This window comes from Physeter macrocephalus, chromosome 9 (genome assembly GCF_002837175.3).
Source record: "Physeter macrocephalus isolate SW-GA chromosome 9, ASM283717v5, whole genome shotgun sequence".
Taxonomy (NCBI): domain Eukaryota; kingdom Metazoa; phylum Chordata; class Mammalia; order Artiodactyla; family Physeteridae; genus Physeter; species Physeter macrocephalus.
Window position 1 is genome coordinate 49645826 of NC_041222.1, and position 18372 is coordinate 49664197.

Consider the following 18372-nt stretch of genomic DNA (forward strand, 5'->3'; position numbering starts at 1 on the left):
CCCCTCCCCTCCCCTCCCCTCCCCTGCTGTGTTGGGTGTTTGTTGCTGCGTGCGGGCTTTCTCTAGTTGTGGTGAGCAGGGGCTACTCTTCATTGTAGTGAGCGGACTCCTCATTGCGGTGGCTTCTCTTGTTGTGGAGCATGGGCTCTAGGCACGCAGGCTTCAGTAGTTGTGGCTCGTGGTCTCCAGAGCGTAGGCTCAGCAGTTGTGGCACACAAGCTTATTTGCTCCGAGGCATGTGGGATCTTCCCGGACCAGGGACTGAACCTGTGTGCCCTGCATTGGCAGGCGGATTCTTAACCACTGTGCCACCAGGGAAGTCCCGACCCTGTATTTTTTAATTGGTCATGCTATATTCCCTCCCACCCTTCCCCAGCCCCTGGCAATGAGTAGTCTGCTTTCTGTCTAGGTATTTACTTATTATGGATATTTCATATACATGGAATCATATAATGTGTGATCTTTTGTGTCTGCCTTCTTTTATGTAGTGTTTTTCTATGTTATAACTTATAGCAGTACCTCATATTTTTTTATAGCTGACTAATATTTCATTGTAAGGATATATCATATTTTGCTCTTCCATTTATCAGTTTATGGACATTAGGTTGTTTCTACTTTTTGATAATGGCTAAGTTTTTTTGTGCATTATCTCACTGGATTCCCGTAAGGATCCACCCAGTGAGGATAGCCACTGTGGAAAACGGTATGAAGGTTCCTCAAAAGATTAAAAGTAGAACTGACATATGATCCAGCAGTTCTACTTCTAGATCTATATTTGAGGGAAATGAAATCACTGTCCTAAAGATATATCTGCACCCCTGATATTACAGCATTATTTATAGTAGCTAAGACATGGAAACAACGTAAGTGTCCATCGACAGGTGAATGAATAAAGCAAAGTGATATATATATATATATATATATATATATATACACACACAATAGACTATTATTCAGGCATAAGGAAGAAGGAAATCCTGCCATTTCTTTCAACATGGATGAATCTTGGGGTCATTATGGTAAGTTAAATAGTCAGATACAGAAAGACAAATACCGTATGATGTTACTTATGTGTGGAATCTAAAACACCAAACTTATAGGTACAGAGAACAGTTTGGTGGTTGCCAGAGGCAGGGGGTGGGGAAAATGGGTGAAGGGGCTCTAAAGGTACAAACTTCCAGTTATAAGATGAGTAAGTTCTGGGGGATGTACTGTACCGTATGGTGACTATAATGAACAATACTGTATTGAAAGTTGCTAAAAGAGTAGATCTTAAAGCTTCTCATCACACAAAAAATTATAACTATTTTTAGGTGATGAATGTGAATTAAACTTAATGTGGTAATCATTTCACAATATATACATATATCAAATCATTATACTGTGTATCTTATAAGATGTAATATGTCAATTGTATCTTGATGCTGGGAAAAAAAAAGACCCTACTGAGGAAGGTAATACTAGCATCCTGATTATATGAATGGGGAAATTGAGGAGCTGAGAGATTATGGGACCAGACAAGGCTATATGAGTTGTTGGACTTGTGCTAGGAATCCATGTCTCTGTAGGCATTCTTAACTGTTATTCTCTTTTATTTTGCTAGCCATGTGGACAAGATGAGGGTGACTTCAAATAGTTCAAACAGTTGCATTTTTTCATCTAAAACTTAGGTCTGCTATTTAATAGCAATGAGAAAGGTGTATATTGTGAGCAGTAAATGAGAGAGGAAATTTGGTGTTCAAGTAAGCGTGTGTGTTAGGTGTCTGTAAGTGGAGATTGGGCAAGATTTACACAAAATCCCATAACATAGTTTGCACCTTACAGTAGGCTGCCTCTCAAATGCTTCCACCAAAATATCCCTACAAGGGAGGAGAGTGAAACCCTACCACTCCACAACACTCATGCAGATTTTGCATCTTGCTCCCTTAATACGTTTGTTTGTATGCAAATATAAACCATGTAATTTAGCATGACATAAGTAGATGCTCAGAAAGATGTGCCAGGTTTATTCTGTGTGTTCTTCTACACCTGGCATGTTACCTGATGGCCATGGGGTATGTGAGGTGTGGTAGTGAGTTGCTAGCTGCTATGTCCACTACTAGATACTTGAGGGGTCAGTGTAGAACTGTTTCTTTCTTGGAACTTCCTGGTTTTCAAGATTATGAAAGAGTGGATTCTCCAGTTATGTGACTGGTAAATTGGAAAGTCTTACAGAACGTTGTAGTAGTAACATTCAAATACGGTAAGTTTAAGAGCAGACTTCTTCCAAATAAATTCTTTCCAAACTGAAAACTTAGAAAAAAAGCACATTAAGAAAGTAAATATTAGAATAGAAAAAAAAAGGTTCTGAAAGGCATATTTTAAAGAACTTAACTTGCAAAAATTTTAACACATACCTTGTTTTCTCTTTATTTGGTGACTTTCAAAAAACTCTGACTGTCTTAAGTTGAATTTTTAGTTAAATTTTGTCTTTCCTATCTGATCTATTTTTGTTATATTTCATACATGTGATTCCAAATTTGTTTTTTTTCACTTGTTATGGAAGCTGCTAACATTCCTTTAGCCAGCATAGTTCTGGGTTTTAAGATATTATCATTTTGTATCAAATAGTATTCTGGTTATATTGGCTTCTTTATATATTGAATAAAATATTTTTAAGAAATGGTGGAGTGAGGGTGAGTGTGAACCATGTACTTCTGCAGGTATTTTGAGGTAAAATTCATTTTGAGACACATACATTATGTCATAATTTGTGGTTTATGAGGTGTTTTCCAGGGTGTTGTGTAATATAATTCTGATAACCTATTGAAAATATAAATTCTGAACCAATATGAAGTTCTTAACATATGGCAAATTGCCTTCCTTCAGTGGTTTTTCAGTTTAACTAACTACCAGTCATCACATTGTTCAGGTCTTGATTACAAATCCATATCAAAAGAAAATTAAGTAGACTCCTCTTTCTTCATTGATTTTAATTTAAAACTTAATTCATGCAGTGCTGCACAGAGTTACAGATTTGAAAAGTTTGATAGATCTATTTAAATTGTATTGCTAAAACTTTTCCGTGGGTTATGTGTTTGGGGACTGCCCTGCTGTGCTTTACTCTCTGTGGTGTAGACTCAGGACATCTTATTGTATAGATACGGCCGTTGCATTATATGGTACTTTCTCACCATTCACTAAGGTCTGCATTCTTTCAAAGGTTATTTTCTATTTACGTATTATGAATATTAACCATAAACGGAGAGCTGCATTAAATGACCAGATAGGGCACAATTATTCCTTTTATTGCCATTGGTATTGTAGCGAATGATAGTATTTCTGATGTTTCTGTTGGATGTACTTTTTAAATATTTCTGTCTGTTCATCTTAAAAATCCAGGTGTAGATGCTTAAGCAGAATGTACTACTCTTTGCAGGTGGTTCTTTATACCCTAATGGCTTTTTTTTTAGATGTTTCATTTGTTTCGTTCTGATGATCTGTGGCCTCACATACTCCATGGTGGCATCAATAAAGGCTTGTTTACTTTAAAACGATTCCTGTAAAACCTTGCTATTCTATGAGGTTAAAATGGTTCATGATTAGGTAATGAGTGCTGGTAATTCTTTCATCAGACAGGTCATATTCTTGAGCTGTTTATACGTAGTGAGCCACAGAGTTAGGTAAGTAGCATTTCCAGTGGCCTTCATTTTGGTAGTGGAGGAGTTAAACAACATCTGTGCTTCTTCCCACTTTACCCAGCTACATCACACATGCTTTCGTGGTGAGTTCTGTGTTCCTTCTGGGTCCTTTCTCTGATTCTCCTCTGTCTCTTCCATGTTTCTCTTGTCTTTCTCTTCTTGCTTTCCCGTTCTCAGTATGGTGGTTTTTCCCTCTGAGTGAGGAAGGTAAAGAACAGGGTATCAGGCACATTCATTTTCCTCTAGCTTACATAACTGAGTTAATGAGAGTCTGCCTCAGACATACTGCAGGATTGAAGGCAGAGATGGAGGGAAACAACTGTGTTTCAGTGCATAATATACTGTTGAATGAAAGGGATGCTGCATGTTTAGCTTCTTCATTTAAAGGTGTCCTCAAAACAGTATATACTGTTCCCATACAGGCTGGTGAGACAGGTTTCCAAGCTTTTGACTGGCCCTGGCTGGGAGTTACTTCAGGAAACTAGAAGCAGTTAAACTATTTTAAATCGATCAGAAAGAAACAAGGGTGGGAAACTGCTGTGTCTACTGTATTGGCATTGGGACAAGTGCTTCTAGAATGATTGCTTCTAGGAGCCTAAAATGAGAGATTCCTCTGTCAAAATGCAGGTTTTTCTCTTCTACCTTCCCTTAATATTTTGTCCATTTATCAGTTAATAGGTAGATTGAGTTCAAATCTGTTACAAATTGGAATTTGTAGGTTTAGTCATTTTATATCATGCAAACAACTCTTGGCAGATCTTTTTTTTTGTAAAAAAGGTCAACCCTTGGTGATATAAATATGTATCGTTTAATTTTTAAGAATTCTGACTCTGGTTTTTAGTACCAGGGTTTTTGATGGTGGACTTGGTCTATATTTACGTAAAGCTGTCATTCTATAAGAGTACTAGAACATAAGCTTAAAAAAAGATTTGAAATTTTATCTTAATTGACACATTACTGCTTATAATTACTGTTTCCATTTAGGTTTTTTCCCAAGCAGTTCTCAAGGGTGTGATGCATTCCTTCGCCACAAGATGACACTGATATCTCCCTCAGTATTGAAGAAATATGGTATTCCCTTTGACAAGGTATATTAGTGTTACTCTTTAACAAATTCATTTAATGTGTGTAGTATTCGTATTTAAGACAAACTTAACATAAACTAATATATCTTTGACTTCAGGTAGGATTTTTAGGATGTGGGGAGAAAAATTCAGATTCATGTTTTATTTAGGTAACAGTTATTTACCTAAATATTAATTTGAAGTTACTTTCATTTCAAGATGCATTTACTAGAGATTTCATGCAGTTCTAGTTCATTTACAACAATACTGAAAGTAAAATGTAGCACATTTGACAGAATAAGATATATAGCTCTTCTCCATTGAAGTCTCTTATATGAGCAACAAAGTTTATGTGTATGTGATCTATTTTTCTTTTTTTTAAAGAAATCAGAGCAATTTTTATTAGCAGTTTGGTTGGTTAGAATCAGTGATTATGGTGCCAGTATGTTATTTCTAAACACATTCAGATATAATACAATTGAGATTTCATTATGGATAAAATTGCCTGATGATTTAATAATCAGATATTGCTTCTTTGGAGTATTTCTGAAGATTAAGTTCTGTAAGACTCTGTACATGCTAGATCCCTCTTTCTTTGTGTCCGTGGGTAGTTATTGGGTCAGAATTATTACAGAGCATGAGCATTTTTGTGTGAAGAAGCTGAAATGAAAAAAGCTTTTGACCAGATAAATAAAAGGTCTCTCTCAGTTGGAGGAGGATTAAGTCCTTAGCTACTTCAGAAACGTTAAAAAATAGTTCCACTTTCTTTTCCATTTTTTATTTGACTGTCTTCCCATAATCCTTACTGTTTTCCACCTTAGAAGCTTTTCACTTGTGACTAAATCTTTCCCTCTTCTTAATCTCAGGCCCTTAAAGTCCTGTCTTCCACCTCCCTCCCCCACCACCCCCAGCCCAGGCTTTGTTCAAAGTAGAATTTTTGCAAGGACCAGGAACCATTCTCCAACTTGAGGTGGTCCCGCTCTCTCACAAACAGGCTGTGCAGTAGTCATGCATGAGACTTACTTGTCTTATGTGATGAGGATGCTCTCAACACTGGTTTAGTCACATACTTTTACCCATGACAAAAAGTGTGCCTTGAAGATGTGCACTATGGAGAAGGTCCACAAGTGTGGGTGGGCTGCAGCATGGCTGCAGGTACAGAGGTCAGAGGCTGTGCCCCCCCCCAGAGGGGCCATTCCTTCTGGGGGGCCTTGTCTTACTTGCAGATGCCTCTGGGCATCAGGCTTTCCAGTCTCAGACATATCGTCAGTGCACGTTCTTTCATGTGGTTGGCATAAGCCTGATTAAGCACTTTTATTTAAGTTGGAATATTAGAAGGCAGAGGAGAAGGAGTAGACTGGAGTCCTCCAAGACAGGAAAACCTCTGCGGGTTTAGGGCTGGTGATAGGAATTGATCAAGCTGTTCTTTGGAGAGGGGTTGTATGAAGTAGCAGGACTGTGGGATTGGCTCATTTGCCCAGGATGGAGGCCTTCGGAGTTTGTAGCTTCTTTCACAAATGTGGGGAGAAGGAGGCAGGTGTCTCACACCCCTTTCTGGGCCGAGGCTCTTCAAGTGCTATTTGGTAGATCACTAGATGCACCAGGCTCTTATCTGGTCTTTTGAGGATGGGACATTTCGTGGCTTTTGTGGGAAGTGGAAAGGTGAGTGCTCGTCCACAGATGGTGAGACACCAGCAATTTAGAGGGCTGATTGGCAGTTGCAGTTTTTCATATGAAATACTGCCACTTCCCCTTCCACCTTGATGAAGGGTGTGTGATGGTTGTGTGCTCCTCAAGGAGCTTATTCTGTAATGATGATAATGTAACTTGGGACAGAGTAGCACAGACTTCAGAATTATACTTCCCAAGTTCATTTCTGATTCCGTCACTTGGGTAAATTACGTAATTTTTCTGAGCCTCAGTCTCTTCATCTGGAAAATGGGGATAATAATAGTACCACTTAATAGGGCTATTATGAGGATGAAAAGAGATGATCTATATGAGGGGCTTTGCACAGTGCAGGTTATATATAATAATAACACAATCTTCCTCCTCAGTTTAACCTTCTCTCTTTAGGCAATCATTTCGCAGTTGGACTAACATTTTTTTCTTCTTCTTTCAGTGAATTTGTACATATTCATACATATATATGAAAAAGTATGTTTAACAAATAGCTAATTTCTGCTTTTCGATTACGTACACTACCCTTTCTGACATTTTTTGCCGTATGGAATTATGATGCTTGGTTAGTCTTATAATAAAAGGGACTTGTTCTTGTCTATCCCTATATCTTTTTTTTTTTTTAAATATCAGTTTGTTACATAGAGGCAGTAAATTTGCCTTATATTTTGGCTAACTGGGATTGACCTGTTTCCAGAAATTATATAGAGGCATAACATTTAGGGTCCAATTTAATGGGAACAGGTACTTTTTCAACATGGCAAAAACAGGGTTTTCTAGGGAGAGTAGAGAGGATTGTAGGTGGAATTCAGTGGAGCAGTGAAGCTAGTTTCCTTATCCCGCTGACAACAGACTTACCCTCTTCTTCCACCTTATAGGGCTAGAAACAGTTGAGCAGAGTGAGTTTTGTTTTATCACATGGTACAAGGAAGTGCCTAGTTTCCAAGCACAATTATAATTAATGAGATACACTGAGACCAGGAAAGGAGAGAATCAGGCTTTGTTCTCATGTGGCTCGGAATGATGGAACTGGAACCATGTTGAACACTGATAAGCCATTCTCTGCCTGCCAGGTGGCAGCTGGGTTGCTACTCATTGCAATAGAACACCTGCTGGGGTGTCACAGGGGAGGGGGTGATGAGCTAAATTTCAGAATTGTTGGGAAAGAAAATACTTCCACACACAACATTTTAGCATTCCTAAAATGGTAACTGAATTGCAGTGTGTGCACCTGTATTTATACAGTGTGTCTCCTGTATGTTTCCACACAAGTGCATACTCACATATTCATTTATCAACATTTTAGGACTGAAATGAACCAAGGTAACTGAATGAATCAGTGAGTTATATATTTGATAGTCTAGCATTGAGTAGACAAGTTAAAAAAAAAACACTGAAAAATTTAGCTTCACTGTATTTCTATAGCTCATGGTGTGTTTTGTATGCTTTGGTGATTATAAAAAAACCAAATTTCTGTAATCTGAAAATTAGGAATGGACTGAATACATTTTTCATCTTTGCTTTTAGGCTGCTGGCTTATTTACCCAAGCTAGTTTAATTATATTTGAAAATGCACTCACTCACTCATACATACTTATATATTATACATATATCTGAATAACTATTTGGTAGAAATTTTACTATTAAATGGAATGCAGTTAATTGAATGTTTTGTAAGTATTATGAAAGGATAATTTGGTGAATACTATCAACTCTTTAGCAACAAGAATTCATAATATTCAGCGTGTGTTATCAAAGTATTTATAGCTCTAACTTGAAAAATGTCAGTTATGATAGTCCTGTTATATAATTCCAATAATGTGAATTTTTAAAGTATTAAAATATACATATTGAATGCTAATAAGAACAGATTTATTTGGATAACATAAAACAAAGACATCTTCAAATAGAATATAATTTCTTTGATTATGGACTGAATGATTGAACTACATTGCCAGAAGGTCACACCCTGTTTAGAAAATTCTTTTAAAAGTCTCCTGAAGGGCTTCCCTAGGATTAAGAATCTGGGGGGACTTCTTTTGTAGCTCGGACATCATATTTTTTCCTTTTTTTTAAATAGGAAATATATTTTAACTGTATTGCCCCGTAACGGGAGAGGCCGCAGCAGGGGGAGGTCCCCATACCACAAAAAAAAAAAAAAAAAAAAAAAAAAAAAGTCTCCTGAAAAACTATTAAAGGATTAAGAATCTGGGGGGACTTCTTTTGTAGCTCGGACATCATATTTTTTCCTTTTTTTTAAATAGGAAATATATTTTAACTGTATTTGCAATTTGGAAAGTCTTATAATTGGGAAATATTATATGTTTTCTACACTGCAGATCACCCAGGAGGCTGGCGAATTTATGATCACTTTCCCATATGGCTACCATGCTGGTTTTAATCATGGTTTCAACTGTGCAGAATCTACAAATTTTGCTACTGTCAGATGGATTGACTATGGGAAAGTTGCTAAATTGGTAAGTTATGCCTCAAACGCTTAAATTAAATGTGTATTCTGATTTTTATAGTGGGAAAGCTAAGAGCACATGCAGCATTTATTTTTTTCCTCAGTGATGTTGTATGCTTGTCACCACAGTAATGTATTCCAGACAGATATATTTATTTTACATAGGCTATATTAATATTTGTAGCAATGTTTTCATGTTTTGAGATTAATAGGGAGCAATTTACTTTGAGAGGTAATTTTATGCAACCAGTGCTTTCTTTCTTAAGGCCACCAGTTGTTTTCGTGAGATTTTCCAGTGGCTCCCTGTGACTCCACATTAGGTAGATGTGGCTCCTTCCATGTTAGAGTTCAGTCTATGGCTTAGAAAACAACTATTTACAGAGGAAAGTGGTAAAATTGTTAACAAGAGGTTAAGGGAGGATGGTAAGAAGAAATAATTAAAACTGCCTTTAGTGCAGAAATGAATTTTTTGAAAGTAATAGTATAGAATGTATTTAAACAAGTAATATATCTTAATGTTAAATTTGGTATAAAAATTTACATCTCCTGCTCAGTATATTTAATTTAGTTCACAAACTGTGTATTTTCATTCACAAGCAACTTGTGTTAAATTTCATTAATTGACCCCCTGCAGTGTTAAATAGAGGACATCTTCAAAGTGATGGTAGCTTCTATTAGGTTGCTTCCTTTCCTGTGGATTTTAAGGCAGATGTACAGGCTGGCAGAGGGCAGTTTCTTAATGAAACTGTGTGTTTTACTACAGAGTATGTAAAATTGACATATATTTGGTGGAAAATGGCACATACAGCCTATGTAGCCTTATCTTGGCCACTGCATGGTCCAGGCAAATATAATTCATTCTACATTGATAAAACTTTCATGTGGAACCATTGAGTGAACTTGGATAGAAATATATTCAGGGAAGACAACTCTAGGTTTATTTTACACAGGTATTTAGAAAATTGCATAATATATTAAAATAAAAGTATAGCAGCTCAGAAAGCATTTGAATGAATTCGTGACATAAAAGAAATCTCCTGCTATTAGAAGACTTTCTCTGTTCTAAGTAATTTTTATTTATGAGGGGTAATTTAGAAAGGAGCAGAACTGAACTACTTCTTTTCCTTACGCATCCTTCATATTACAGTAAACCTAATAAAAAAACAGAAAGCCCGGTGTACATACCTTGGTCAGCCACTGCCGTGCTTGTGCAGAAAAGTAATGCTTGTATCTGCATCGAAACAGTGTCATAGCCCTGAGGTTATCACAAGGTATGTTATTTTATGGTTTGCATCTTTAATCATTGACATAATAAGTCAGCTATCCCAGCTGTTCAGTCACCAGAAAAATTAGTTGGTTCTTGTTTACTACAACGTTCAGTTCTAATTCTGAGTATTGGCTTCTTCCCCGAGACTAAAATGTCCTGAGTGCATTTCCACCTTTCCGGGTGGTTAGAGTCAGAGTGGAGTGTGACCAAGTAAGAGAGGTCAGGAGTGGTCCTCTGTGAGGTCTCTTTCAGCTGATGGAGCCCAAACCTGTGGGGCTGTTAGGAAGCAGAGCCCCATGGTGGAAGAGGCAGGGATTTGAGGCCCAGCTCGTCTTCTTGCTAGCCAGAGAACATCAGGAAAGTCAATTCTTCTCTTTGTTTCTTCCTATAGATTAAAAATCCCTCTCTACCTCATAGATTTGTTGGGAGGAAAAAAACTTAGGTATGTGGATATCCACTCATGCTGTGTTGATTTATGACTGTCTTGGTTCTGGTTTTTTTTACTGGGTACAAAATGTTCAATGGCTATAATGCAGTTTTGGCCAGTTAATTTATTATTTTATTTTTGTGGTACGCGGGCCTCTCACTGCTGTGGCCTCTCCCGCTGCGGAGCACAGGCTCCAGACGCGCAGGCTCCGGACGCGCAGGCTCAGCGGCCATGGCTCACGGGCCCAGCCGCTCCGCGGCACGTGGGATCCTCCCGGACCGGGGCACGAACCCGTATCCCCTGCATCGGCAGGCGGACTCTCAACCACTGTGCCACCAGGGAAGCCCCTTGGCCGGTTAATTTAAAATTGTAATTACATGTGTTTGAGATGTTTCTAGGTGTTGTCTCCACTCTTTCCTTACTTTTGGTGAGGTGGTGCTATTCTGAGAATGTATTAGTGTTCTATTGCAGCTGTAGCAAATTACCATAAAATCAGTGGTTTCAAACAATACTCTTTTACTGTTTCCTAGTCCTGTAGGTTATACATTTGACATTGGTCTAACCAGCAAAAGTCAAGGTGCTTGCAGGGCTGCATTCCTTACTGGAGATTCTGACGAAGAATCCACTTCCTTGCTTAGAGAGATTGTTGGCAGAATTCAGTTCCTGGCAGTTGTAGGACTGAGTTCCTGTTTCCTTGCTGCCTGTCAACCAGGTCTTTGCTCCTAGAGGCCTCTCTCAGGTCCTTGCTGTGGTCCCCTACATTTCAGAGCAAGCAATCCACAAAATCCTTTTTGTCATAAAAAATAACATATTCACAGATTGCAGGAACTAGGACATGGATATCTTTGCTGTTAGGGGTGGAACCGAGTCGGGGTGGGGGGTGTGGGCGTCAGCATTCTACCTACCACAGAGAGCTTCAACTGATAACTGACATGGTGATGTATTAAGACTCTACTTTGGGACTTCCCTGGTGTCGCAGTGGTTAAGAATCCGCCTGCCAATGCAGGGGACACGGGTTCGAGCCCTGGTCTAGGGAGATCCCACATGCCACGGAGAAACTAAGCCCGTGCGCCACAACTACTCAGTCTGTACTCTAGAGCCTGCGAGCCACAACTACTGAGCCCACATGCCACAACTACTGAAGCCCGCACGCCTAGAGCCCATGCTCTGCAACAAGAGAAGCCACCGCAATGAGAAGCCCGCACATCGCAAGGAAGAGTAGCCCCCGCTCACTGCAACTAGAGAAAGCCCGTGCACAGCACCGAAAACCCAACAGAGCCAAAAATAAATAAATTAAAAAAAAAAAAGAATCTACTTTGATTCGTGTAATGAATTTTGGTTATTCTGCATAAAAATAGGAAACTAATCTTGGATACAATTTTGAATGTTTCACTAAAACATCCTTAGGCTTTCTTAAATTTATTCCTCAGTATTAATGTTTTTCTTGGCTATTCTAATTTAAGTTTGCTTACATTATAATGTGCTGTGATGGCATTTTGAGGGAAGATTTTATTGTCTTTTATCACTTATTTGACACATATTTTTATTGATTTTCGAGTCTGTTTCTTTAGGCAACCTTATGAATTTACTGTATTGTGTGTGTGTGTGTGTATTTACGTGTGTGTGTGAACATGTGTAATTTTTAATCTTAGGAAAATTTGTAAATTGGGCAGTTAGTTTCTGTGTTTTGCTGGGGACAAATGTATAGTGAATTAATTATGAATTGTACTTAAAGACTTTTAACTTTGATGATGGCCAAATTGGTTAATCTTAATTCTTTGTCTTCTTCAATTCATTCTAAATGATAACTATTTAAAAAACAGTAATTTTTCACAAGTGATGATGAGTTATGCATTTAGGGGGGATAATTTAAAAAATATTGGCATACTTTTTATAGTTGAAGCACTGGGGAATGACATCTGCTTTACCTGTCGCATGTTGATTTGAGTATATAAAAGCATCTGATAAAGTGTCTGGTGCGGCATTAATTAATTAACGTGGTGCAGAGTGAAGGATCTCTACTGATAATATTTCATATATTACAAACCAATATTTCTAATTTCATAACATAGACAAGAGCTGTTAATGAGAGGTTATTTTTAAAAATTAATTTATTTTATTTATTTGGCTGCATCGAGTCTTAGTTGCGGCACACGGGATCCTCGTTGCGGCATGTGGGATCTTTCGTTGCAGCATGCGGGCTTCTCTCTAGTTGTGGCACGCGGGCTTGAGAGTGCGTGGGCTCTGTAGTTGTGGCATGCGGGCTCAGTAATTGCGGCATGCGGGCTTAGTTGCCCCTTGGCATGTGGGATCTTATTTCCCTGACCAGGGATCGAACCTGCGTCCCCTGAATTGGAAGGTGGATTCTTAACCACTGGACCACCAGGGAAGTCCCCAAGAGGTTATTTTATTTTATTTTATTTTGTGGTACGCAGGCCTCTCACTGTTGTGGCCTCTCCCGTTGTGGAGCACAGGCTCGGGACGCGCAGGCTCAGCGGCCATGACTCACAGGCCCAGCCGCTCCACGGCACGTGGGATCCTCCCGGACCAGGGCACGAACTCGTGTCCCCTGCATTGGCAGGCGGACTCTCAACCACTGCGCACCAGGGAAGCCCCCAAGAGGTTATTTTTTAATTTAAAAAATAATTTTGGAAAGATAACCCCAGGTTCACTGATATTATTGGTGGTCTTTGTTTAACAGCCAGCAGGCTTTGGTTAATAGGAACCTTTTAAGCCATTCAGGTGGCTTAATGTAGATGGGGACAGAGCTCTGTTTTTTCAGGTAATGCTTGTCTGCTTTATACCAGGTACCATGTATGTTTCTGTGAATTCATCACTTGGAGGCTGACCTATTTGATGGGAGCCAGAAGTGAGGGTAGAGGTGGCACTCCAAGGGATCCAGGACTGCTTCCTTTGTTGTTGACTACTTAACCTCTGGTGGCATCTCTGGAGCAGGACAGGAGATGGGGTTTCTATGGATTTCCTTTGAATGTATTACTGACCTCTTGGTATGTGGTATTGGTTCATGAAACCTTCCCTTTGTTTAAAATATAGCTAACATTGACTAGAACTTCCATGCCATTATTTGTGGTGATCCCAAATACTCGTCTTCCAAATTTCAGCAAATTCCTGAACCTTTGATATTCTCAACTAAATAATAATAACAACAATTATTATTATGTGGATATTCCACTGCCTGTCGGTATATTCCCTGTATTCTAGCACTTAGTCCAGATGGCTCTTTATTATAGTATCTACCCAAACTGCCTCACCTCTCACAAAAGGCTTTTTTTGTGCCTAGATTGTGGAGAAGGTCTTTAGAAAGCAGGCATAGGTAGAAATGAGCCATGATAGCAACTTAATTTGACTATCCTTGTTTCTAAAAATTCCTGCTAATGCCCTTGGCCTTGCCGTTCCTCTTGTTTCTATCTTTCCCTCTCTTCTCTTTAGGATCATTCAGCTCTTTTTTGCCTTGACCTAGTAAATATAGCAAGCCAAATCCTGCATGATACTCCAGAAGAGAAGGGCCTTGCCTTAAGAGGGCCCACCTACCTAAGAAAGTGGTTATATAATTTCCCCCCCATTTAATTTATCAGAATTAAGGTTTTCACTGAAAAAAATTGAGAGGAATGTTCCAGGCGGCCGTGTGCCCATATGCCGACTTATAGGCGGAGTTCGGCTTTGGTGAGTGCCCAGCGAGTTTCTTCTCTGGAACCAGGAATTGGGCTACATGACTGTACAGAAGGACTTGTTTTCTTTGTCTTCAAGGAGCTTTCATGAAGAGCAGAAGGGCTTTTAATAAACCTCCATTTGCAAAACTATAGTATGAGTGGAACATATCATCCAGTTATGTTAGGCATTTTTCTAGCTTTGAATATCAGAGTAATCTGGAGTGAAACACTATATAGTTTTTTCTAGTAGAGATTTAAAAATATCTACCAGATTGCATAGCAGTTGAACTAAGATATTGGTGTATATTCGAGATGAATGTTTTCTGTTCCTGGAACGTTCTTTCTGTCTGTGGTGAAATGGAGTCCGTGGTAACTTCTGTGCAGCAGCTGTGGTGGCATTCACAGGTCTGCTTCCTAGCTAGGACGGATCAGAGAGCTGGCCTGCAGGTTGTGTTTCATTTTTCCGTTTGGTGGGATGAAGTGCAGTTGTTCTGATATTAGATTTGATGGATTTGTTTGCCACTGCATTCATTAGCTTCACATCAGAAAACTGACAGGCTGTTAAATGAAACTTTGGCTTAGATTTTCAGCTTGACTGTTTGGAGACATTTGTGAAGATATTATGTTTTTGTGTTGCGGCAGCCTCCAGCACTATGATTGTCTCTAAGGGAAGAAAAGTTATTTACTGTACTGATTTTCTTGAGTAAAAACAAATCATTGTCTGGGGGACAGTCATATCTAGCCTATACCATCAGAAGCAGTGTATTTATGACAGTTTGTGCAGTATGAGAGACTTATCTGTGGCATGATAAATAACATTATCTTCTTGGAAGGAAAGGTAATAGTTGGTGACTCCAAAATGATATCTCATATTTTACATTAATTTTATTTTCAGTGATAATCTATTAACATGATATGCCAGAAAGTTGAAAAATTGCACTGCAGAGCTGGGAATGTTCTCTTATGAACTCCAAGAGCATTACTTCACTATCTAACTTTAAAGTTAGATTCGGACATTTGAATTCTCAAACGTTTGAACAAATTTAAAAAGAGATGATAGAATGTTGAAATTGATTTCCTTTTAATCTGGAAGGGATTTCAACTGTTAAATTGTCTTTCATGCAAGAACCATGATATGGGTTCATTTTATTTTATATTTCAATCCTTCTCTAAAATTAAATTTGGTTTTTCCTAAATCAGGTAGCAGTTGTCCTAAAAAATCTTTAATCTTGGGCGGTCTTTATTAAAGCAATCAGGAATCATTTTAACAGTGAGTCTCTAGGTTATATTTTAATATGCTTTAGATCGTAGAATACCAGTATAGTGACATTTCTCTAGTCTTACAGCTTGTGAAGGAAAGAAAATGTAGACAGTGTTGCACGTTGCTCATTTAACAGTTCTTGGCATTCTGATTTTAAGTGTCTGGTATGGCATATAAAATCTGAACTTCGGGAGTTTAGTGATTTTATATTCTGCATTTTATCTTTTTACCTCTACTTTGTCTCTGTCTCCTGGGTCCTGGTGGTACAACATTGCAGTGCTGATGAGTGACTCTCCTCTGCCTTTTTTACAGAGCTTAAAGGAAAGAAGAGAAAATACCATGCAGAGAAAAAGAAGCATACAAAGTCATGTCCTTAGGAGTTTGTACTCTAACTGGGAAGTTAGTATTTATGTATCAAGAAGAGGTATTAAGAAAGAAAATAGTCACATTATGTCCCCATTTTGTTCTGATGAAGTATTGAGTTGTGGGATTCAGAAAATCTGAGACTTCAAATAGAATACTAGGAGAGCCAATTGATTAGTATATATTGTGTCTGCAGGAGAGATATTTGGGGCTTGAGTCCTCAGAGATAGGGAGCCTGATTTCATTCAGTGCTAATTTAAATTTGCTGGATTATGGGATTTGAATGGAAGTAGGTATATGGTTTATGACACTGGTGTTAAGTTGCTAACCTGAAATCAAGATAATATCTGTTTTTGAGGCTTTAGTTAACTCAATACCTTAAAAAAAGTAAATTGGCTTTTTGAATAATGTATACACTATACTGAGAAAAATTAATTTGTCTTTAAGCCATTCTACTTTCATCTAGTTTGATAGTAGTAGTAGCCGACATTGTTCACAATCTGCCAGGCGTTGTGCAGGGCACTTCACACATGTTACTTCTTGCCATTTCAGAGATAATGCATGTCTTCTGTCCTCTACTAGCCCCCTTTCTCAAACCAAGGAGTTGGGATGATGCCTAAAATGAGGATGGTGAGGTTGAGATTAGAAGCAGAAGGGTGGCCCCCTAGTGCCCCATATCCTGGATTCATCTCCTTGGATGTGGTGGGTTAAACAGGTGCCAGCCAAGTATGTGATTTGTAGGATCACTTTTAAGATACTTGAGGCTTCAGAATGATCCTGTCCCACGTAAGTTGTAGTTGACAATCGCCACCAGGTGGTGGTGATTCTCTCTGGCATTTGTTTTTGTTTGGATTCTTAAAGCCAGTGGACACTTTATTCTGTATTCTTATGATCTGTTGATCAACCTACATATGAATTCTTTTTTAGCCCATTGTTACCTCTCGGGCTTTGACCACTCTACTCTTTGATTAAGTTGGGGAAAAAAAAAGGTTTTTTACTTCCTTCTTCATTTTGAGGAGTGAGGGGGATCCTGGGGCATCAGTCTGGACAAAAAGGTGTGTATTTAGAGAATCAGAACAAAGTTTAGTATGCTCCCACCTTGACATATTTCATGATTATCAGGGACCTAATTTTATTGAAGCACTTTTGGAAGCTTTGGGGAATTTTTTGTTTACCATTTCTTTTGCCTTTTTTTCTTTTTTTTTCAGTGTTTATAATAGTAAACGGTAAAAAATTCCGTAAAAGGCTGTGTCCTAGATAAGTGTTTGGAGAAGACGGTAGAAGTTGGGAGTGAGTATTCTGGCCAGTGGTGATCCAGAATTCTAGGAGAGTAGTGGGAAGAACACCTTGGTGGTATTTGAGGGAAGCAGGTTGGCCAGCCCCTCGAGGGAACAGAGGGATAATGGGAGAATCATTTGGGCTCTGGGCACCCCCAGCATTTATAACAAACAGATTTCCTGGTTCCCCACAGCTTCTCATTCTCTCCCACACAGGGTTTACTGTGTTTTCCTCCTTCTGCAACTACCACTGAGAAGACAAGCAATGGTTTATCTAGTAAGGGATGGTTTCCTCACTTGAGGGATTCGGAGCCAGGTGGCCCCAGGGTTGGTGCATCTCAGCAGTGTCATGAGGTCTCATGCTTTTCCCCTTCTTCTGTCTTATTCTCCTCCGTGGAAAGGTATTTATTAGCAAGCTTGCCAGTATAGCTGTGCTTACTGCAGACGTGTTTCTTCCAAGGAGGAAGGAGGGGGACAATGCAAGAATGTGGCTCACCCTTGTCTCCCTCTACCTGGGAGGAAAATCTTTCCTTGAACCCTACCTGAAAAAACTTTTATGTCTCATGGCCAACCCAAACCATAAGGAAGCTAGGAAAGTAAATGGCAAGTCATTTTGGGAGAGCACCTGTTATGTGCTGGGCCCTGTGCTTTCAGTTAAGAAAGTAGTAAACAAGACATGTGTGGTCTCTGTCTGGTCATCCATCCACATTTAGAGTCTACAGCAGCTGTTCTCAACCCTGTGGAGCTTTAAAATCATGGACCCACCCAGACCAATAGGATAAGAATCTCTGGTGAAGGGATACAGCATTTGCATTTTATTTTATTTTATTTTTATTTATTTATTTATTTCTTGTTAGTTTCTCCTTTACAACAAAGTGAATCAGTTATACATATACATATGTTCCCATATCTCTTCCCTCTTGCGTCTCCCTCCCTCCCACCCTCCCTATCCCACCCCTCTAGGTGGTCACAAAGCACCGAGCTGATCTCCCTGTGCTATGTGGCTGCTTCCCACTAGCTATCTATTTTACGTTTGGTAGTGTATATATGTCCATGCCACTCTCTCACTTTGTCACAGCTTACCCTTCCCCCTCCCCATATCCTCAAGTCCATTCTCTAGTAGGTCTGTATCTTTATTCCTGTCTTACCCCTAGGTTCTTCATGACATTTTTTTTTCTTAGATTCCATATATATGTGTTAGCATACAGTATTTGT

The 18372-nt window shown here is 38.9% G+C and overlaps 1 protein-coding gene across 5 annotated transcripts in view; it reads left to right on the forward strand.

Annotated features, from left to right (window-relative positions):
- KDM4C (lysine demethylase 4C) overlaps positions 1-18372 on the forward strand; it is a 425934-nt gene that overhangs the window by 113241 nt on the left and 294321 nt on the right. For all 5 annotated transcript variants that reach the window (XM_028493976.1, XM_028493977.1, XM_024126758.2 and 2 more), the window contains 2 exons: positions 4665-4768; positions 8764-8901. In XM_028493976.1, the coding sequence (XP_028349777.1) occupies positions 4665-4768; positions 8764-8901 (242 nt within the window). The remainder of the gene's footprint in view (positions 1-4664; positions 4769-8763; positions 8902-18372) is intronic.